The sequence below is a fragment of the Micrasema longulum genome, unplaced genomic scaffold, assembly GCF_059751315.1.
Source record: "Micrasema longulum isolate JH-2025_06_02 unplaced genomic scaffold, ASM5975131v1 h1tg000198l, whole genome shotgun sequence".
NCBI classification, from domain to species: domain Eukaryota; kingdom Metazoa; phylum Arthropoda; class Insecta; order Trichoptera; family Brachycentridae; genus Micrasema; species Micrasema longulum.
Genome location: NW_028277403.1, coordinates 484,892 through 508,441, shown reverse-complemented (window position 1 = coordinate 508,441; position 23,550 = coordinate 484,892). Strand labels below are relative to the sequence as shown.

Below are 23,550 nucleotides of genomic sequence, written 5' to 3'. Positions count from 1 at the left end.
AAATTGATCACCTTACCTTCCCGTGACAAATGATCGAGATATGCTGCATTTATTAACCCATTCCAGTGCCCTACCCACCATCGGGTACAAATAAGGGGTAAATGATGATGATATTATTATTTTAACGATAAGATTGATCGATTTATATCTAAGCTTAGTGCAGTCGGAGGTTTTTTTATTTAAATTGTTTATGTTTTATAACTTACAAATGGCTGAAAATGTTTGTAATGTTAAACTGTGGTAGATTCATTATCAAATCATTATTATTTTTTAAATGTATTTATCAATATGTTCTAAACAACGTTTTTACTAATTAATTCACGCCTTTGTAAAATAAAAATTGGTATTGGCGTAAATAAATTAATTTGACCACTATTACTAAATGTTATTAAATATTTGTATCTAACCACTTACCGACTTTTCTATGTCTACCGGGACCCGTCTCTTCGGCAGGACACTAATTTAACCAACATGCAAAACCCAGTATACGCCGTCACCATAGTTGTTGCACTAACATATATTGCCTACTATACGAGAGGTATCGGGTTCGATTCCTGACATGGTTAACATAAAATATTTATTTAAAAAGGTCTTTTTACATTAACATTTCATAGTCTCCTGGACTGGCACCTGATGGGTAAGACTGATCATCCAACAAAAATGATCAAGATACACTGTGATTGGTGTACCAATGCAGTGCCCTATGCACCATTAGGCGAAAGGGGAATAATAATGATGATAACACGCCAGTTAAATATTTTTAAAATTATAACACATTTGAAAAATATACGGGATTTATCTAAAAATTAAATAAAGACTAATATTTTAAATTTTTTGATTAAAAAATATTTATGTCAATATGAGATGACGCCCCATATTTTTTTCTAAACCTTTGCTTGGTACTTTGAAAGGTACATTTATATTATAAAATTTTACTATCAACAGAATGATATTATTTCGTAAAATTAACTAGATTTTTGGATTTGGTTTTGACGGTGTTTTTTTAGCGACGTATTTTTTATTTACTCAATCAAGTTTCACGTCTTAAATTTTAATAACGTATTTAAATTAACACTATTTTAATTACGTTTGACCTTTATGAAGAGTAATCATCAAGTGTCTATAAATATAAATTTATTTTGTAGTAATCACTTCTTTTTTTTTTTTATATATTTGTATATATTGTTAATTTGTTTAGTTCACAAAAGGCTAAAGGTAGCTTCGCCTTCTGCAGGACGAAGGTCACAAAGTCCCAAATCTTCCTTTTACTAATAAATCGTCATCAAGATCTTCACTATCCGGAAGATCTATACATCCAGAATCATCATATCGTAGGGATCTGAAACATAATTAAAAAACGTGATCACGCTTACTCCACTTATCATCTATTTTTTTAATGAAAAATGTTTAAATTAAAGAGCTGATTCCAAAGTGACATAGATAGGCTAAATAATTATGTATATAGTATTTGATATATGTTATCAAAATCGAATTTCAGCTTCTGTTCTAGTTTTGGCCGAAACCAATACTTATCTAAACAAGTTTAAAGTCTCGCTTCAGCGTTTTTATTGTTAAACCGTACAAGCGGATTAAAATAAGTATTAAATAAAATACACAATAAAATAAAAGGCATAAATTTAATTAGTGTTTTGGTTCGTTATGCTATAAATGCATGTAACTAACGTTCCTTGATGTACGCTATACGAATTTTTACTTTTTTATTTTATTTTTTTATTTATTTTTCTTTTTTAAATTCTAAACAATTTTTTTGATTCCCGCCAAACTGCAAAAGCAGTTTTTTTGCAGGAATTTCTCTCTTTAAACATTTTTGTAACACAACATAATAATGTTTACGTAAAATATTTTTTTAAAAATCTTAAAAATATCTACTACTACTACTACTACTACCATCACGCCATTTCCCCGTAGGGGTAGGCAGACAGAATGGACCGCCACACACGTCTATCCTGGCATACACTCCTAGCCTCTTCCACATTCATACATCTTGTCATACATGCCCTTCGGTTCTGTCTGCTTTTGACATGACCAGACTTAAGATTTTGGTTTATCTGATCATGCCACGTCTTCCTTGGTCGTCCTCGTCTAACGTTGCCGTTCATTTTTGCCATATATACTTGTTTTACCATTCTCTCGTCGTCCATTCGTTCTACGTGACCAAACCATCTCAGAGACCCTTTCTTAATCTTATCAATTATACTTGTCTCAGATTTACACTCTCGCCTGATTTCATCATTCGTAACCCTGTCATACATTGATTTCCCATACATTCGTCTAAGAGATCGCATTTCAACCGCGTTCACTCGGCTTTCATCCTTCCTCTGCCAGTTCCATGTTTCACTTCCATACATAAGTGTTGGGACTAAAACTCCGTTGTGCACTGCCAGTTTAGCTTCGATTGACATATTTTTATTAGAAATTACTGTGTTTAGTGCTCCGTTCATTTTGTTGCCCGCATTCACTCTTCTTTCAACATCTTTTTCTACTCTTCCATCTCTTGAAAACATGCTTCCCAGGTACACAAATTCTTCTACTTGCTCGAGACATTCGTTGTTTACATTTATTATGCAGTCAGTAACCTCACTATCCCTTTCAAATACCATCACTTTTGACTTACTTTCGTTCATCGCCAATTCGCTCTCCAGGCATACATCATACATTCTAGAGACTATTTGCTGCAAATCAGCCTTGCTGCTTGCTAACAGAACTCGTCAGCATACAACAAGCAGCTTACTGAAAAATTATCCATTTTTGCTCCAATACCCATACATTCTATCTCTTTCATACAGTTGTCCATGTATAGATTAAACAACCATGGTGACATTACACATCCCTGTTTCACGCCTTTTGAGATCGCAAACCAAGATGTAAATCCCCCATTAACTCTTATACACGCTGAACTCTCCTCATAGAGAGACGATACTGCACGTATAAGTTTATTGTTTACTCCATACTTAAAAATATCTAATATCTATTTAAGTATGGAGTAAAAATATCTATTTACTCCATACTTAAAAATATCAATAAAATAAAAGCTTAAAAAAATTAAATACAAGTAAATCAAGTCTTTTTTGATAACGAAAAATATAAAAAATAATAAACAAACACTTTTTTTGACACTGTTTTAAATTGTTTTGTTTCCCCATTTTTTTATAATTTTTTTTTTTTTTTTTACACACTAAACTTAGAATTTAAGAAAAAGATTTTTAAAACCAATTTTACTTTGTTTTTATTCATATCACTATTTTTTATTTCGTCCGGGAGTCTCTTTACTATGCGAGGGAGTATATACGCCCTGGTCCTCTCTCCATACGCATTTATGGCTCTTCTTTCTATAAAGTTTCCTCTCGCTTTTTGGCGCGTTTCATGCTTATGTGATATTGGCGTTTTATAGAAACTAAATAACTGTAAAGGAATTATCATATTACAACAGAGATGAAGTACATTTAAGAGAAGGTAATATGAAAGTCCAGGCATCTACAGGGCTTATGACCTGTCAATGGCTGGTTTAAGTGGCCACTTTACACACTGTGTAACATTCACCATTCTGCCCATATTTGAACTTCTATATTCCTTCAACTCTTTCATCTGTTGATGTTTGTGAAGTTAAAGAGCTAAAACCTTTATTTATGCGGGTGAGATTCATCAAATTGAATTGTTTCACCTACATACTAGGCAACGCCTGAAAATATTATTTTTTCAATTTCTATACTTCTTCATGGACCATATAATGGAATTACAAATATATACATATGAGAGGGAAACTTCAGTCACAAGCCCTAAAATGCACCCGAGTACAATTGAACGTAATCCGACACATCCCGACCGGCCAATTTTCGCCCGAAACTCGATTTATTGGCCAAAACTGTCCGAAACTGAAACTTTAGTCGGTCACAACTTTTTGCCATGTAAGTAATTCTTGTTGATGACTAACATTTTCATAATAAAAAATATCATAAAAATACAAAAATGAGTATAACTGGCATGGGTCGTACGTTGTTTTCGTTTTTTAAAAGCCAATCAACAGGCTTACGTAAGCCCTAAAAGATTGGTATTAATGAGTAACACTTAATCTAAACAGTCTTCAAATCCATTTAAATTTACAAACGGTATAAATATGGCATAATCTACGCGGACTTGACAAGTGTGTAATCGCAAGTCAGGAGTGATAACACCGCCTGCTTCTTGAATGCTTGCCCTTGCTGTAGGAACACATCGACAGTGCTGTTTAATGAGATTAAGTTCACTGTTTTGAAGATTCTTGGCAGAGGGGAAAAGAATCCGATGTTACTTTTATAGTCTCCCACAGCAGACAGGATTGGTACGCAAGTTACGGCGAGATACATTAAGGTTTATCTGAGCAAGGATATCATGGGCATCTATACTGTTAGATATTAATTTGTGCAAGAATATCAAACCAGTCAAAATCCTTCTGAATTCTAAACTAAAGATATGAAAGTACTCTAGACGATCATTATAGTTAATTATGAAAGTATTTGATCCGATTCTAAATATGAACGATTTTAAAAATTAACATTGCACCGATCCAATTCGCGTTATACGAATATTATAATTAGAATACCATATTATAGAATTAAATCCAAGCAAACTACGAACAAATGTTTTTTTTTTTTTAAAGGAATAACCCGCTAAGCCTCTATTTTGAGGCTTGTCAGCAGGTGGGATAGAGGGGATATGGAAGAAGGTAATGAAAAATATACCACAACACCCAGACCAATTGAGAAAAAAATCTTTCTTGGATTTTTTTCTTGCAACTGGCGGGAATCGAACCCGCGACGCCAGTTGCACTGATAGCCGTCTAACCAACTGCGCCACGGCGCCTTTCAAACATATACAATGTAATTGAAATTTTCGGGTTTTTTAATGGCTTAGATATTCGCAAAATAAATCCACCGATTTTGGACGCTTTCTTGGAAATGTGGTCAGTGTGAAGGTTGAATTTAAGTTTGTTATCAAAAAGTATCCCAAGATCTCGAATTGTCTCGCTGTTCATTAAAATTGTGTTATCGATTGAATAATTGAAAACGATTATATTTATTTTTCTTGTGAATTAAATAGACAAACATTTATTTATACTAAAAAATAAGTCGTTTTCATGACACCAAGATAACAAAGAATGTTGGTCATTTTGTAGTTTATGACAGTCATAAATGATTTCACAATTTTGAATATTTTAAGGTCATCCGCAAATAAAATAATTTTGGAAAATTTTATTTTTAAAGCAATATCATTTATAAATATCAGAAATAGTAGAGGTTCGAGGTTGAATCCTTGTTGTATACCAGAGGATACGGAATAAGAAGAGCCTGAAAAACCACTGATAACAACAATCTGATATCTGTGCGTGAGGTATGTTTCAAACCAATTTGATAGTGAGCCATACACCCCAAATCTCTGAAGATTTTAATAGCAGAATATTATGATTAACCTTATAGAAGCTTTTCAGAAATCAGTACATATGGCATCAAATTGCAAATTGTTATCGATGCTGTCACTTAAAAATTGGGCGTATTCTATAAGATTTGTTGTTACGGATCGTTTGGAAAAAAACCATGTTGTTCTGATAGAATAATATATACTTTATACAAGAGATTCAAGAATCTTGCTAAGGCATGATTATTTTGCAATTGGTCTGTAATTTCTGACATCCTCCTTATCGCCTTTCTTAAATATTGGAGAGATGTGTGCAGTTTTCTATAATAATGGAAAAATACCAGAATCAATAGATTTTTTAAAGATGATATAAAGTGGTAGACACAAAGATTCGAAGGATTTTTTTATAAAAAGAGGAGGCAGACCATCTGAGCCAGCACCCTTCCTTATATTCAATGATTTACATTTGATTTGAAAATGTGAAAGAATCACGAGATGCACTCCTACACTACCAGAAGTCAAACTAATGGATGAGTCATGGGGTCTATCACAAATTCTGAATTCGGGCAAAGAAATTTCAGGTTTCTGGGCCCCAAAATATTCAATATGTTACCCAAAGATTGCAAAACCATGACCCGGATTCAATTTCATTCATTTCATTTTTATATGAAAGGTGATCCCCTTACATTTCTTATCATAAGATAAACAAAAATATATATACATTTTTCAATAATGCCATGAAATTCTATGATCATGATTTATTATACAACAATATTATATAGGTAGGTATTTAAAAATAACCGGGAATCACCCTTTACCAATACTAACCAATTCATTTCATAAATATATTATTCATTTTATATATTTATTATGTACTATAGATAAGCAGTTTTTATAACAATCATTATATATATGGCAACCTAGGTAAGCAAACAAACAATGCATTAACATATTACAACATAGATGAAGAACATTTAAGAAAAGGTAATATAGAAGTCTAGGCATCTACAGGGCTTATGACCTGTCAATGGCTGGTTTAAGTGGCCACTTTACACACTGTGTAACATTCACCATTCTGCCTATATTTGAACATCTATATTCCTTAATGTTCTTCATCTCTGTTGTAATATGTTAATATAAACAGCTCTTTAGGGAGTTCAATCCAGTCCTTGTCTACAAAAATTTGGACAAACTCAAAATATTGTTAAACAATACATTATTATAATATGTATTCGTTTTATTTGTATTGAAATTTTGTTCTATGGAAAAGAAAACAAGAAAATGTATAGAAATCGGTAGAATTTTAATAGAACTCGGTAGGTTGCTCCTAAAATCGGTAGATCTACCGAAAAATCGGTAGCAATGGCAACGCTGGCTGTAACTTATTAGTTTCGTAAATTCATTCATATCGTATGAGAGGGAACGAGAGCGAAATATGTTTTTGATTGCGTTAGAATGAGATGGATAAATGACGAACGAACGAACTTACGAAACGAAACTGATAGAATAAGCCTGCTGGCTTTAATAACACTCTCAAAATAATTAATAAACTTAGATGCATCTGAAACAAAACATCTTCCTGGCAAAAGTCAAATAAGTACATCGCAAAACTACCATATACAGAAACAGTAAAAATTATCTTACTAAAACCAACAAGTATTTGAAATATATCGCAACAGAGAAAAATAGGGAAGACAACATTGATGAAAAGGTATATAAACATTGTTTTTCTCTCACTTTCTCGCAAATGCCTCCCTGATACTGTGCGAAAAAGACAACTGCACATTGAACTAATTTTGCGTAACTAAAATCGACGTTTGGCTGTCCCGTTTTTCGCACCTCAAAACTGAGCCAATAAGGTTTTTTTAAGATTATCAGAATAAAATTTTCTTTGTAGTACATTTTTCGCTTTTCAAAATTATTTATCATATTTGTTTACCGTAGATCCGAAAATAGGTACAACTGAGCGTATTTGGGATTTGGATGTTTCTTGCTCACATAGAAAACTATGGAAAAAATAAAACAACCGAGACACGCCAACGGTAAATGTCTATATTCCGTAAAAAAATCATAGTTCTAGTGCCATAATCCAGGGAAAAAATAGTAGAAAACGTCTGTATAAAGAAAAGTGACTCAACTTGTCATTGGCTGGTGGCCACTTTCAACCTTCACATCTACAGAGTTTTCTGAAGTTGTATATCAAGAGCACGCGTTTCTTCGCCGACGGCATCGTTTGTTCTTTCTTTCGATAGTCTTTTCTCTATTTTTATTATAAACATACTAATATATTTGTCAAAATGTGTATTTCGTGTTTTTTCGTTATTCCTTGTTGGATTGTTGAAATATTTTAAAAAAATATCGGTACCTTTCTGGGGTCCTCGCTAGGCGGCTGGGCGGGCCGGGCAGGGGCGGAGAGCGGGCGGCCATGCGCAGGGCGGGGTCATCATACCTCCTGGAGACCAGAGTGAAGTCGTGGTGAGCATCCACCAGCTTCTGGAGACGGGATATTATCTCGTAGTCTGCCACGGGGCTGAATATTCCCAGAAGCTTTGCAATCGATGTCCTGATGACAAGAAAATTGCCAAATGTATAATATTAAAATTTTATTTTGTGATTAAACTACGTTTTAACTCTTAAAAGACTGTGGTAAATAATCCTTTTACGCGCAGTGATGTAACATCGTGTTACCACTAGTACAAGACGGAATATTCTAAAGTTCAGACATTTGATAAAAAAACACAGAGACATACTGTTTAATAATTCCTTTTCCGTAATTTATGCAAATAAATTGATAATTTATATCTGCTTTAGCAAAATAAATTAAAAAACATAAAAACACCGCTCAAATTACGTCCTCTATCACTGTCATCAACAGACTGAAGACCGAATCTGTTTTACACAACACCCGCCACAGAACAGCGTCTCTGTCTTTCTTGTTATGAGTTCTATCTTCGTGTTCTCTCTTATACAGATGTGTGCTGAATTAGCGGACAATCATTCTTCGCGTAACAATGATACATATTTTCTCTTTAAACTAAAATTTAAAGATCTTCAACTACGCAAACATCAACAGATGAAATAATTGAAAGAATATAGATGTTCAAATATGGGCAGAATGGTGAACGTTACACAGTGTGTAAAATCACCACTTAAACCAGACAATGACAGGTCATTAGCCCTATAGATGCCTAGACTTCTATTTTACTTTCTCTAAAATGTTCTTCATCTCTGTTGTAATATGTTAATATTGATATCTCCCCAGGGAGTTAAATCCAGTCCTTGTCTACAAAAATTGGGACAAACTCAATTAGGTTTGTGTGTGATAAATTCCCACGCCAACCCAGTGCGGGCGGTTATGGTATGGTTGCTCGCCGAGTTAAAAATGTGTGCATCATTGAAGGCAAAGTTGAAATGTCAGAACTAAACTTTGATTAAAACAATAAAAAAGCGAGTAAAATACCCTAAACAATCTCAAAAATGTGTGCTCATAATCTGCAATACAGGCCGATAAAAAAAAGTTTTGTTTTAATTAATCTGTTCCGTATTGTATACGTTCATTATTGCTTCTTTAAGTGGTTGAAAGATATTGCTCCGTAGCAATAAACACGGTACCTTCTAATTTGTAAAAACATATTAAGAATGACCACTCTTTAACGTAAGCGAACGAACTCGACGGTCAATAAACGAACATCCGTCACAAAATAGATTAATGGATACCAATATTATACTGAATAATCAATCTTGGAGTTGTGGGGCTCAGAGATTGTCATGAGTGACGTTATAACTTCAGTCACTAATTCGTCTGTAAGTCCATGTTTGCCGAGTTGAGGCGGTTGAAAAAACGATAAGATTGTCACCTGAAACTTTGCAGCTGGGCATCCCTCCTGTTGGCATCCGCCAGCATTTCCTTGCTCCTTGCTAACTCTTCTCTTACTATAGTCAGCTGGTGATCTGAGATACTCCTCTCCTGGTCCATATTCTCTCCGGCAGACCTCACATGATCCTTCAAAATATTAACTTTCCTATTGTACTTTGTCCTCAACATTTCAGAGTCAACAAGCCGCTTTTGTAGATCTTCGATTTTCCGACCTCTTTCCAGTGCTGTTATCTGTAAATTAGAAACTCTTAACGATCATTATGTTGATGAATTATTATTGTTGTTTTTGTGAAAACGGCAGAGGTGATCGAAACCAATCAGCACGAACTCGAAAAACGATAGTAAAGGAGTCACGAAGGGTTTTTTACATGTCGTCGATTGAATATTATTATCTAGAAATTACAACAGTGTCTATAGAATGATTCGACAAAAGCTGATTTCGGAACAAGCATGATTCTGAAATGACAAAAAATCTCGTTTCCGAGGGTAGTTAAGTTTGTTTAATAATTATTATTTAAAAATAAAGCAATATTCTAAATATATGGGCATTTAATTCAATCATTGATCGTGCTGATAAATAAGTAAATATGTAACATAATAAAAATATTTTTTAGGCATCACAGATTTTTTGTTTTTCGCCATCATAGTGAAGTTATCATTTATTATTGATTTAGTCAAATAACTGTTTACGATTAATAACCATTAAATTTTGTTTAAATGAAATATTTGGGTTTTTATGATTTACTCACAGATTTTTATTTTTTGACCATTTTCTGTTATTAACTGTATTAGAAAATGGAAAACATTTTGTGATAGAGTGGTTTCGAGCCTCTGAGTCCACGATATTACCACGGGACCACAACCCGTCACTTAAAATTAAACTTTATTATACGTGTCAAATAATTGGGCAATGGAAAGAGAGCTGTAGGAATTATCAAAGTACATTGTAAACGAGATATAAATATTTTTTTACTAAAGTGACACAAGAGGCAGGTATATAATGTACATACATATACTTTCAAGCGTTGTAATAAATAACGTAGTTTATAAATTGATTTCACAAACGTTTCAACAATAAATTGATGGCAATATGATTATCAGATTAAGAGTAGGTATACCTTATAATCTGCGGCTTCTGCTAATTGAGAATTCAGATCTCTAATCTGCGCTCGAGCGTCAGTTAGTTGTATGTTTAGTTTGTCAACTTGTTTTGCGAGTTTCTTATTTCTTCCTAACGACTCGTCTCTCTCTGTCTGAAGAATGGTCTTCATCTTGGTACTGTCTTCCTGGAGAGATAACTTTCTTCTGAGCAGATCTAAATGAAGGTCTCTTCTTTGTAGCTGCTCCCGTAAAATTCGGACTCGTCTTTGTAATTGGTAAACAACTGCGGTCTGAAGAAAAACAGTGCCAAATATGACAAAACATTGTTACGTTAAAATATATATTACATTTACTATGAAGGTCCTTAGCTTAAATAAATAAAATACCTTACGAAACCTCCGAACTGAGCAACATTATTCTAAAAAAACAAAATAATTTACTATTTACGCTTATTCCACCCGTATAAAAGCAGTCAAAGAAAATCGAATAGTTAATTAATTCATATTAAGCCAAATTAGTTCCATGTGACTTCAATATAACAGATAGTGAAATTTAAATAAGTTGTAGGCTTTTGTATCTTTATATGCGACGTAAACGTGTATCATTTTTTCATTTATTTATTAAACAATAAACGAGATTTCTAAGTAGGAATATTAAGAATAATACTTAATACCCTTGCGATATTATATGGAAACTAAACTACTCTCTAAATTCAACATAAATTGAAAAAAATATACCAGGTAAGTTAATTAGTCTGCATTTTTTTTCAATAAATGTTTCAGCAATTTAAATAGTGCACTTATTGAAACATGCTTTTTCAATTATTTATATTATGATTTTTTTAATGAATGATCTAAGCTACGTTTACGTTTAAGCTACGTTTATGTGTTGTTTTCGATGAAGTTTTTAAAGTGGAGCCGGGAATTTATTTACTCGCCTGACTGGCGAACTAAACTTTTTAGTTTGAGAAGTGCTGAAGATGCTATGTTTTGCGTGATTTGTCATTGTGGCTAATTTAAAAGACAAATGATTGATGATAATTAAAAATGTTTTAAAGTTATACTAGTGATAAAGTTTAAATAAACGTGCTCGGCTATAAAGGGTATCCTTTCAGTCTTACTTCTTTTAAAATTGGCAAATCATGTAATGATCTTTCTCTTCTCAATCGAGGCAGCGAACCGTAATAACCACAGCATAGAAACTATAGTCAAAATAACACATCAATGGATAGACAGGCAATAAATAATACAACAACGAGACATTGACAGCACTAAATATTCATACTTAACAATTACAACGAAATGCAAGTTAAAAACCAGGTGTTGTTTATTACCTTGTCAACAATTTTGTCACTCTCCAGTCTCGCAAGTTGTTCCGCTCTGACCAGCATCGACTCCGTTTGTAGATCGACGCCAACTTCTTGAGATATCTCGTCCATATTCAACGCCTTGCTCAATCTTTCTAAGAAAGTTATAAGCTGTAAAAAGTCATTATTTGAGTGAGACACTGCTGCACAGTTCGAGCAACCGACGAAACAACATTTTATATGCGACTTATATGGCGAAGGCGTGGGTTGTTTTATCAGTCCTTTACAGGATCGATAATTACCACAAAGTTATAAATATATTAATTTATGGATCCGTCGAACCTATAAAACAACAATTTATAGCATGAAAAATGACTGTGATTTATAAAGTGGAATCCCAACATTGCCATCGGTACCTATTGTTGAAAAGTATTACTGTGAGTATAAATAAGCGTAACAAATAGATCAATATAATTAAAGGTTATCGACCTCGATAAGATAAGAATTGAACAAAGTAATAATATAATATATTGGTTAAATTCTCTTGATTTTTTAAGTTTAATGAATTACATTTGCACCTACATTAGCACAACATACACTGGATTACCAGTGCGTATTAATACTTACAATTTTTCTGAAATTAAAATAAATTATTACTACTGACCGACGATTTGTCTCTCCTGAGAGAATCTCTAGAAAGTTCTGCCGCCGTGAGCTCCTTGTCCAGGTTGTGGACCCTGCTCTCCAGAAGGGCTCGCTCGTCCTCGAGAACCCTCATCCTTCCTGCAGTCTGCTCGTGGGAGATTACTTGGCGGTTCAGGTGTTGTGATTCTGAAGTCAGCTTATCACGCAACGAGTGCGCTTGCTGCATTATTAAACAAACCCATTCTTAAAATAGCAGAAACATTTGTTGTTCCTTGAAACCTCTAACTCCTCTTCTGCAAACTTTTTTAATTTATTTTCCTTATTATTATTATTTACTTAAAATATTATTTACTTTTTGTTTTCTTTAAAAAAAAAGAAACATTTGTGTTCTTACGATTTACCAAAATATCAAAATTTTTGTGGCCATTTTCAACTAGTTATAAATAACTCACTATTAGAAAATGGCAATTAAATTGCGGTAGAGCGGGGTGCAATCCTCGGAAATTTTCAAATATTATAATAATATGAACTCTATTTTCTCTATCTTCAGTTTCTTTCAGGAAAATTAATAGGTACTGTATTTTATGTACATTGTAGGTATGCTGTATAGTATTTATGTTTCGTGCATATAGTACAACATTTGTAAAAGGTACAAGGGTTATTTCTCTGCCAAATATAAGAATCAAGTTGAGAAATAATATTATTAGCACAGAAGAAATATAATACATTTATTTGAGTATGTAATATGCGAGCTGTATGTACATACACGTACAGTCGTACAGTGTCGTACAGCTCCTTATAACTGGTTATTAGAGTAAATAGGAATTTTCAGTAGCTGTAGATGATTTTTTAAATTACGTCGTTCTTCTATTTTTTATATTTGGTTCTTTATTACAATTTTAGTACTGAAATTTACATTTTTAAGTTAGGTTAGAAAAATTGCAACGTAATAAATAATAATCAATGTTATGATCCTTAAGCTATCGTACTTTTAAGAAATATGTTTAATACTGAAAAAATACTTAAATCAAATTACTATTAAATATCCACCATGATATCAAATAAAAACTAAAATAAAAAATTGTAATCTTGTTTGTATTTTTTTTTCTGTAAACGGCATTGAGTAAATGTAATTCGGAGCATGTTCCTAAAACGATATTTGTATATATTTCATTTAACAATTTAGTTAAGAGGTGGCATCCTTCTCATCAGATACTTAAAATAATTTACTTACCATACTCAAATCTTTATTGTCACTCAGAAGTTCTCTGATTCTGTCTTTGATAGCATTATCCGTGCATTCTACAAATCTCGCTGGCAAGCTTAACTGTATGGCTAAACTTTCCATGGCAGATCGATACTCGTGCTGCAATCTTTGATTTTTTTCTTCTCTGTGTTTCAAGTCGTCTAAAATAAAATACAAAATAAATAGCAGTAATCTTAAAATAACTCGTTTATAATACACGTTTCAAACGACTTGTTTACCTTTCAACTGGCATATTGTAGTTTCAAGCTGGGCTATATTTCCAGTTGCCGAGTTCAAGTGTTTGCTTGAAGAAGAATACTTATCTCTACTGTCGTGCAGTTCTCTCTCTAGAACTCTATTCTGCATTTCCAGGGTTTCCTTTTCTTGCCTCAATCGGTCCAAGTCCACAACTTGCGTAGTGCATTGTCTCTGTAGAATGTCTCGCTCCGCACTCGTCCTCTCGAGAGCATCCCGGCAATTTTTCATGTCTTGTTCGACGCAAGACAAATTTTCCGTGACATTAATGCATTTACTGCGCAATCTAGAAGTCTCTTGTACGAGCTCGGTGGCTCTTATAACTATACTTTCTGGGGAATGTGCGTGGGATGTTTCGCAGAATTCAGTGCCTAGAGAAGCGGACAATCGACGTAAAAGATCTTGCAATTGGCTTTTATAGTTATCTTTCATTTGCTCTTCATTCGAACATTCTATTTCTAGATTTCTCAGTTTTTTTTCTAAATCTTTCGCTCTTTCTTCTTGATATTTCAAGTCCCTTTGCAGCGTTTGTATAGTTATTTCATTGCGCCCTTGAGTGGAATATAACGTTCTTTCTTTATCGTCAAGATCTTGTATTTTCTTTTTCAACGAAGCTATCACCGCATTTTGACGAGCCGCCTGCTCTCTGAGGTGCTCAATTTCTACCTGGAGCTCCATCACTCTCTGATCCCTGCACAATACTTGATTCTTCATTTCGTTAATCTGAAAGTTTATTTTTTTAAGTTTATTACGGTATATAACTGCTTAGTTTCGGTGATGAGATACTGATTAAAATAAAATTCATATTCCGGCTTGTTTGTTAAGTGCTTTTCTAATATGTTAAAATTAAGTACACAATTACACGATCATTTAATGAAATTCAGGAATTTTAAATATTACGTGTCACTTCAAAATTTTTGTTCGCGTTACGCCCACAAAATTTACCTCAGATGCGAGACGGTCCCTCTTGTACTGCAAGGCTGCAAGTTCACTTCTCAGAGCCATCGTAGTATCGAGCTCTACGTCTCCTTCCATCTAAACAAAAACAATTCGTTCATGTTGTTTTAACTTCACCTAATCGTAAATATAATACGAACCCACAAAAATAAATTTTAGAGTAAATAAAGGGAAATTGAAACTCTGCCGATATTTCTCGACGGCATGCTACGGAATGATCCATTCAAAGCGCTTTGAAAAGAGAACATTATGAAATAGGTCGGAAGAAAATTTCATCGCTGTGCAGTCACGCACGGTACCAGCGCCGAGCGCCCAGCACCCAGTTCCCAATACACCGAATATTAGGGCGCAGCGTAACAGCCAATATCAACTCACTTTGTGTGGAGGTAGAATAGAATACAGTTGACTTCTCACACTACCGGTAGCGCCTTCTACTCTATCCAAGTGCACTGCGGAAGCGCTGTCTTCGGTCTTAAGTTTTGCGTTTCGTAATTTCCCGCCTCCTGTCCTCCGTGTTGGGCCTCCCCTATATTGACGAATCGATGTTTAGTGCAAGGCACGGGACGCTATAAACAAATCCATAGCGACCGCTTGCCGTTTTCGCTTAAATTTTCGCATGCAATTCTACAATTTTTACATCGATGCTTAAAAATAAGTTGATACGACCTTCGCGGTTTTATTTTATCGAAGTGTACGAATAAAAAAAATGTAAACAAACAAACAAACCTCCGACGACGTTTTGGAACACAGCACTTCGAATATTTTCCAATCTTCCTCGGTGTTCGCTCTGTCTGAATTCATGGCTGCGATTTTCCGAGCTTCACGATGAACGCGGCCAATCAATCATTAACACTTCGCACTTTTTTTCTGCTCCGCAGTCATCTTTCTTTTTACTTTGTGCGATGAGAGCTCTTAGCAACTTGTAAACAGGTGGGTGCGCGATGCTACGAAAACCCGGAATATTATCGACTTAATGTTTTTTCTTTGAGGCCAAAGAATCCCTGGAGACCACAGTATCTAGTGTGAACCACTTGAAAAGTAGGACGCATGCTTGATTTTTTAAAATTAGGTTAATTGTACCTTCACATGGATCATCCAATATGACACCAAGGCGACCAATGTCGACAGTTATGTACCTACCACCCACCTTAATGAGTAACCGTTCAAATATTTTTAGGCAAAACGCTAAAAAAATGTTAATTGATAATAATTTCCCATGTATTTTTTTTTAAATTGGTGCTTGAAAAATATTTTTTTTTTTTGGTAGTTACAAAATGAAATATATAATCCAAAAAAGCTATTATGTTTATACTGTATTTTAGGCAGTCCCCGTATAGTGATGACATTTGCCTCATTTGTATGTTCAGAGTTCGACTTCCAGTGAGGTCAATATTTAAAATATCATTTTTCTTATGTCTCGTATTTCTGTGATGTAATTCAGCGCTGAAGTTGTGCATCTTGGCTTGCTGTAAATTTTCCTGAATTTCGATCATTCTCTGTACAATAAAAAAGTCGTAGTTTTTCCTATCGTACCTATATTAATACGGATACGAAAAGTTTTTTTCGAGTTTACAAAAAAAATATTTAAAAGTTTCTACTGGTTTCCTAGATATGTTTACCTACTGTATTCACACAGTTGTCGTCAACATGATCGTTTATTGTAAAATCAAATATTTTGCGTACTATTATGGGATAATTTAAAATTCGTATGTAATAATTTAATGGTTTTCAACAGTTTATATACGATTTTATAAAAATTAAATACTTATATATTTATAGCGCCAACAGTTAAACTTTTCAAACATAAAAAAACTTACGTCCAATTTCACTAAAATTATTGTTGTTTATTCACTTTTTTCACTAAATACATTATCCCTTTCTTCAATTTTCCCGTAACTAGCGCCATCTATAATAGCTAAATCGAAGTTTAAACTGCATTGCGCCTTGCAGTTGCATTCCTCAAGGAATTGCACCAACGGTCATGCAGTTCTGCGGGAGATAGCAGTACTAGCGAGTGCATTAATTATAGATGTAAAATAGAAAAGAAAAACTCTTCGGCGACGGCGCATTGGTGCAAATTTTCCTAGGATAGTCGAGGGCCATATTCGTTTCGTAATCATCTCAACTCAGTTTTCGCAAAATGTTTTACAATTATAATAACATCACCGGAAGAATTTCGTATGCGTCCAGTATTCAGTCACCACTATATCCCATTGTAAGATAATTTTATTGTTTTCGTTAACACATACATTTGATTTTTAAATTTTGATTACTAAAACTACGAGAAATTCCGTCTTTTCGATTGAATCACGTTTCGAGAAAGAAAAAACAATTTTATTACCTAGACAGTTTTCAAAAAATTATTCCTGCAGTACTATTATTAATAATTTAAAATATTACGTGCCGGCATACTTTAAATTAAAATAAGTCATTAATTCTTGTGTCTATCGAAAGGAGAAATCTATGTTTAACAAAAAGTTTAATATCGTTTTTTCAGGCACCATTACCAGGGAAAACCAGTCCACCTCCAAAAGTGACGTATGACAGCAGCGTAAAGCATGCTGTTATCAGCCAAGCAAGACAGCAAAGCACGCAGGGCAAGACAATTCCCGGTACCAATCTAAAATATGCCCCGCTGAACGAAAAGCTTAAACAGAAAATGGAACTTTTCCAGGTAGCCATTTTTTAAATTTCTGAAACATACCATTTTGTAGAGCTTTTAATATCAAAGAAAATATTTCAAAGTGGTTTCCTTGATAACATTTCAGTATTTAATGTTTTTACTGTATGTCTTACTATATTTTTTAAGCCTATCAACGGGCCTATGAAAGCCTTAGGGCTATATATAATACATTTAATTAAATTAGTTAAATATATTTAAATGTACAACATTCATGGTCATGGCGTGATTTAGGCAGAGGTGGCAAGTGTGTCATTTCAAGTCAAGAGTGATAGCACCGCTTGCCTTTGCTGTAGAAACACATCGACCGTACTGTTTAGTGAGATTTTAATAACTGTTCTGAAGATCCTTGGCAGAGGGGAAAAGAATCCGACGCTGGTTCTAAAATTTCCCACAAAAAACAGCATTGTTACGCAAGTTACGGTGAGGTATATTAAAGTTACTCGGGGCAAGGATGTCATGGGCATCTATTTAGTAAGATTTTTTTGTGCAAGAATATAAAACCTGCCAAAACCCCTTTGAACTCTAAACTGAACATTTAAAAGTATTATGACGATCACAATAATTAATTATATGTTTATTTAATCCATCTCTAAATATTAACGATTTATTACATTTATATTGAATCGTGTCAATCCGCATTTTATGAATATTATAATTAGGAGACCATAATAAAAAATCAAATTCAAGTATGCTACAAACTAATTTTTGGACATTTGAATGGCTTAGTTATTAGCAAAATAAATCCACAGATTTTGGGTGCTCTCTTGGAGTCGTTATCAATGTGATAAATGAATTTAAGTTTGTTATCAAAGTTAACCCAAGATATCTGATCGTCTCCACGTAAAAAAATATCGTGTTGTTAATTGAAAATGATTTTATTTATTCTTCTTGTAAATTCGATCAACATACGTACATTCATTTATATTTAAAAATAAGTCATTATAATTACACCAAGATAATAAAAAATCTAGGTTATTTTACAGTTTATGACAGTAATCAATTGTTTTTACAAATTTTATAATTATGTTCATAAATATTGAATTTCCTAATATTAAATATTAATTTTGTTTGTGTCACGTTAAATTCTTATTAAACTGCAATGACGTAATACACTTCGACGAAATGCTCTGAAAATTGGAATATAAAAATAAAAATACGATTTAAAAATCAATCAGTGTTTAATATTATATTTCCGCTATCTTCTTTCTATACATTAACAAATGATAGTATATTACATCATCATTGCCTTTCTGCACCTACTGGTGCATATGGTACACCAATTGCAGCGTATCTTGATCATTTTTGTTACGTGAAGGTAAAATGATCAGTCAAACGCTTCAGGCACTTCTCCAGGGACTATGAAACATTCTAGTGTAAAAACATATTTTAAAAATAAATATTTCATTTCAACCATGTCGGGAATCGAACCCGAGACCTCTTGCATGGTAGGCAAACGCGCTGACCATTGCACCACGAAGCAGAAATTATCATATACAAACTACAAAATACTATCGTTTGTAAATTTATACAAATCAGAAGATAATGGAAAAAAAACATAAAACCGTTTTTTTCTAAGTGCATTTTTTTATATTTAAATATACAGACCATTTCCTAAAAGTTGCGGCAGAGTTGAATTTGAACCTCGGACCTTTGGTCCGTGAGTCCACAACACTACCACAAGACCACAGCTAGTTCAAAATTTTAAAAATAAATAAAGGATCATTATAAATATTACAGTCCCACTAATTTGATTTTTGTGAACCTATTATTTTTATACCAAATAATTTATTAGATGCTTTGTAAAGTTATGATAGTTTACTATTTTGTATAATATTTTAAATGTCGTTTTTAGATAAAAATGCCCACTTGCAGAAAATTTTGTTATTTTGCACACAAAATATGTTTTATTATTATTATTGAATATTCAAAAGTCAGACTGTTCCTTTCAAAAAAACTGTAATTTAATACAGTTAATTTTAAAAAAAGAAGAAAAAAATCTAATAATCTTATGCCTCAATTATTATTAAAAATTGAAAACATGGTTTAGGTTCAGTTTCAGTGATGCAGAGCAGCGTCTATTTGATATTTTAAAAAACATATTTATAACAATTTGTTACCCAACACAGACAGTCTAAAGACTTTTCGGTGGAACACAATTTGTTTATTTTTTATGACAGGTTTATTTTACATTATTTTATTTATATTATACAAATGTATTTATTAACATGCACTATAAATTATTTAGAAAATACTTCTTCAGTCCTTTTTTTTTCATTTGAAGATCCTTCATATTAATGATGGTTTATGGGAGATCATTGAAAAACCTTGGAATAACGCGATTCAATGTTCGCTCTCCGAAGTAATTTTTAATTCGGGGAATGATCAGGAATTTTAATCTAATGTTGTGAGTGTGGGAAACTCTTTTTTTTTAATTCCGGATCAACAAATTGATCTACAATCAATTTGTAGTCACAAAGTTGTTTTACCGGCAGGACATTACAGAATTTAAAATACACACCTTCGCCCATATGTTTCGGCTCATGGATTATGCTATCTGGTACAATTCCCTTTAACAGTCCCACCTGAATATCATACATTTTACCCAGATGAGACTGAAAGGTGTTCAAAATGAGGTGTTTTTTTTTATTCATTTTGTGACATCGGATTTACATTTTTTTTTATTTGCAGAGGCCCAATGACATCCCAGTATACCTAAAGGGAGGACCGGCTGATTTAATTCTCTACAGGACGACGATGGGTCTGTCTTTAATTGGAGTCGGTTTGTGCTGGGCATTCTTTTACAGCAGGGCCTTCAAGAAGTAATTTCAATAATAATGCAAGCAAATTGTTGCAGTTCAGTATAGATGTTATACAGTTTAAAAACTAATTGTATTTAGATAAAATTAAATAAAAAGTTACCAAAAAAATATATCATTCGATTTATTTTATTTACTTAATGTGGAAATTCGGTAATTTTTAAATATGTTTATTTGTTAATAGACAATTAAACTAATCCAAAAAAGAGTAGCCAATTAATCCAGCCAATGACAGGTCATAAGCCATGTAAATGCCTAGACTTCCACAATCCCTTCTCTAAAATGTTTCCCATCCCTGTTGTAATTTGTTAAGTCAAAAAAGTTTGATTTTCTATTTTAATGTGTCGTATTATCATCGTTAGCATTTTTTAAACTTACTGTTTTTTTTACTACCCCGCGCGCGACGTTACAAGTTCTCTTCAGTGAGTTGTCGTGATTGGTGGGTTGGCTTCCTTGAAACCGAAAATCTATTACCACCCTATTATTTCATTGGTTGACTTAGAATAGCTTGTGATGTCATTAAAAATAGTTAATTTTTATTATTTTTTTCGTACGTTTTAGAAAAACTTCGCCGTACAACTATAGTCCTTAAAATATAGCTTGATTATAATGACAGCTGTCAAACTAATTTCATTAGTGATGAGAAATTACTGATCACTGAGCAAATCGATTTTATCAGTTATTTCATGCAATTATGAAACTCTGTTTCCGAAAATTGATATAAAAAACGCAAAAACAAGCCTATTATAGTGTGTTTAACACAATTATTCACCAAAAAATTAGACATTTATACTTTTTTCATGAACAACATCAAATAAATTATTTTTTTATTAGATCAATTTACATTGATCAATTAGTCTCATCTCTAACGTTTTTTCAAAATGATGTAACCTTGTAAAAACGTCGTTAATAATTAGGTTTATTTTAGTTTTCTTTCAGTTTTAAGGCTGATTTTATATGTTGATGTTGATTTATGTTTCAAGCATTGTATTCAAAAAAAAAATTAACCCGCCAGATGCAAATGATTTTTCGTGTGTCAATATAAATAACTCCTTTAACGTTACTACAAAGTTATGTCGTCACTTTTTCTGACAACTGTCATTCTAATCATGTTATATTTTAAGGAATATAAGTGCTGTAATTTTTACCGTGCGTAAGACAACGTTTTTTTAATATTTTTATAGCACTAAACTTTTTAATTCTTAGTAGAATTTTACTGTTACTAATTATAAAATAACTCATATTTTCATATGAAATATTTAAAAATATTAAAATTAAAAAATCACACCAGAGATGGAGAATATTTTAGAGAAAGGAATATAAAAGTCAGTACAAAATATTGTAATATGGTAAAATATTATTAGCTAGAGAACATTATGTAGATGAGAATATAGAGGTTCAGACATTAACAAGGCTTTTGACCAATCATTGGATGGTTTTAGTGGCCACTTTATACATTGTGCCACATTTATCATTCTGCCTATCTAAAAACATCTATATTTCTTCGATTCTTCCATCTGTTGATTTTGTGTAAAAACAATGGACAAACTCAAAATATTGTTGACATTAAATTCTGTTCTCTAAAATGTTCTCCATCTCTGTTGTAATATGTTAAACTTAGTTATTCCCTAGGTGGTGAAATCCAGTCCCTGTCTACAACTATTTGGACAGAATCAAATATTGGTTATAAAAAATGTCAAATATTAAAAAAGAAATAAATACCTAAAATATTGTTCTTTCACACAAACACTATTTGGTGACTGGCATTGTTCGGGTTCTCGGGTACTGTTTTTTTTTTTACGAATTTTAGATATTTTTCCAAACCAACACGCCTATATGATTTCCGATTGAAAGTGCAAAAAAGTACCATTCTTATAAAATGTTGCATTGAGTGTTTTTTTTTCAGTGCCAAAATCAAAATTCCCTTTATTTACCAATAAAATCTTGTTTTCTCAAGTTCAAATATTTTTTGTGACTATTAACTCAAAAATGAAAAAAACGGACGCAGCAACTTCAAGTGGCAACTGATACCCCGTATATGCTCGGTTAACGGTCGGCTAGACCGTACACTGTGGATGCTTCCTTCGCCTATTTTAGAGATCAGATTCGTTGGCAGTTCAAGTCAGAACTACGGAACCTGACTTGGGAGGATACCCAGTAGTTGGCAGCTAACAGAGAGGCCTGGAGGCTGTTTATGAGCACTATATAATATTTATTAAATATACTTCCATTAGGGGAAGAACATAGAATAGTAATAATCATTCCTAAAACATCGAAATATTATTTAAACTGCTTGCTTTGTTAGAACAGTTACGAAAGTCATTTGCACAAATTGTGCATAAAGTTGATTGTTATATAATCTGAATAATTTGGATCGGGATGTGATTCCGTGGCTAGTGTCTCGGATTCACGGCTCAAAGGTCCGTTGTTCAAATCCTACTCTACCCCAACTTGATTCCCATTTTCTAACTCGTTGAAAATGGCCCTCAAAATTAAATATTTATTTATTTTAAAACCATATCTGTATTCAAATAAGCTTGGATAGACAGTAGTTTTTTATTATAATTTTAAAATAATCACATGTTGTAATAATATGAAAATACACAAATTAGGGCTAGTAATCAATTTAAAATTGAGTAGATTACCGTATTTGCCGTATACATTTTATAATATTCTCAAATAATAATAAAAAATTATAAATTTCACGCCTTTATTCATACTACAAAGTAGTCAAATTAAAACATAACGCCTAAAAAAATATCAGGCAATCAGCATAACACGCATAATTAGCACCACAAGAATAAAATAAAATAATTTGATAATTGATGCAAATTGCGAAAACGATTGCGAAAATAATGAAATGTTTTTCGAAAAAAATATTTAAAATTGATTTTTTTATGTTTCACACGCGGAGATTATACAATTTACAGTGAATATTATGGCGAGCACTGAATTTATTTTAGCTCTAAAAAAATAACGGTAAACAATGTTGAGAAATCCTTATCCAGCTATTACCATTTTCAATAACTGAAAGTATTTCAATGCTCACTATTATTGTATTAATAACAATAAAATTTTCAAATATTCATTTGCCCAATAGAATCCAAAAGGATTTTTTTGTAACGTGTAAAAAGTAACACACAGTGTTAAAAAAAAACTCGTTGAGGGTACTTACAAATATTATAATAAGTAATAACTTATTATAATGTTTGTTCGTAACGAGGGTATTATTATAATAACAAAACAACTTTG

At 32.7% G+C, this 23,550-nt stretch overlaps 2 protein-coding genes across 3 annotated transcripts; one reads left to right on the top strand and one right to left on the bottom strand.

Moving 5' to 3' along the window:
* Window positions 1-1,155: 1,155 nt before the first annotated feature.
* On the bottom strand, window positions 1,156-15,935 carry LOC148283780 (coiled-coil domain-containing protein 170). 2 transcript variants are annotated; one of them, XM_088243274.1, is made up of 11 exons: window positions 15,526-15,600; window positions 14,788-14,877; window positions 13,827-14,565; window positions 13,576-13,748; window positions 12,361-12,561; window positions 11,724-11,867; window positions 11,511-11,591; window positions 10,408-10,680; window positions 9,270-9,520; window positions 7,778-7,975; window positions 1,156-1,339 (listed from the first exon to the last, which is right to left on the bottom strand). In XM_088243274.1, the coding sequence occupies exons 1-11, from the start codon at window positions 15,598-15,600 to the stop codon at window positions 1,243-1,245; spliced, it is 2,322 nt and encodes a 773-aa protein (XP_088099400.1). In that variant the 3' UTR covers window positions 1,156-1,242. The 2 variants fall into 2 exon arrangements, with proteins under 2 accessions (XP_088099400.1, XP_088099401.1); XM_088243275.1 differs by lacking the exon at window positions 11,511-11,591 and having other exon boundaries at window positions 15,526-15,935.
* An 847-nt stretch (window positions 15,936-16,782) lies between these two features.
* LOC148283779 (cytochrome c oxidase subunit 7A2, mitochondrial-like) lies at window positions 16,783-20,409 on the top strand. Its single transcript, XM_088243273.1, has 3 exons — window positions 16,783-17,014; window positions 17,297-17,473; window positions 20,171-20,409. Exons 1-3 carry the CDS (start codon window positions 16,940-16,942, stop codon window positions 20,303-20,305), a joined length of 387 nt encoding a protein of 128 aa, XP_088099399.1. The 5' UTR covers window positions 16,783-16,939; the 3' UTR covers window positions 20,306-20,409.
* Window positions 20,410-23,550: the final 3,141 nt, after the last annotated feature.

What these genes read in the sequence shown, in the direction of transcription:
- LOC148283780 (XM_088243274.1), bottom strand. Translation starts at nt 15,600, where the DNA reads ATGAATTCAGACAGAGCGAACACCGAGGAAGATTGGAAAATATTCGAA. An exon ending in GTGACAAAATTGTTGACAAG is followed by an intron (nt 11,592 to 11,723) that starts GTAATAAACAAC and finishes TTTTGACTATAG; the next exon opens with TTTCTATGCTGTGGTTATTA. An exon ending in CAGAAGCCGCAGATTATAAG is followed by an intron (nt 9,521 to 10,407) that starts GTATACCTACTC and finishes TCTAATTTACAG; the next exon opens with ATAACAGCACTGGAAAGAGG.
- LOC148283779 (XM_088243273.1), top strand. Translation starts at nt 16,940, where the DNA reads ATGTTTTACAATTATAATAACATCACCGGAAGAATTTCGTATGCGTCC. An exon ending in AGTCACCACTATATCCCATT is followed by an intron (nt 17,015 to 17,296) that starts GTAAGATAATTT and finishes TCGTTTTTTCAG; the next exon opens with GCACCATTACCAGGGAAAAC. An exon ending in AGAAAATGGAACTTTTCCAG is followed by an intron (nt 17,474 to 20,170) that starts GTAGCCATTTTT and finishes TTTTATTTGCAG; the next exon opens with AGGCCCAATGACATCCCAGT.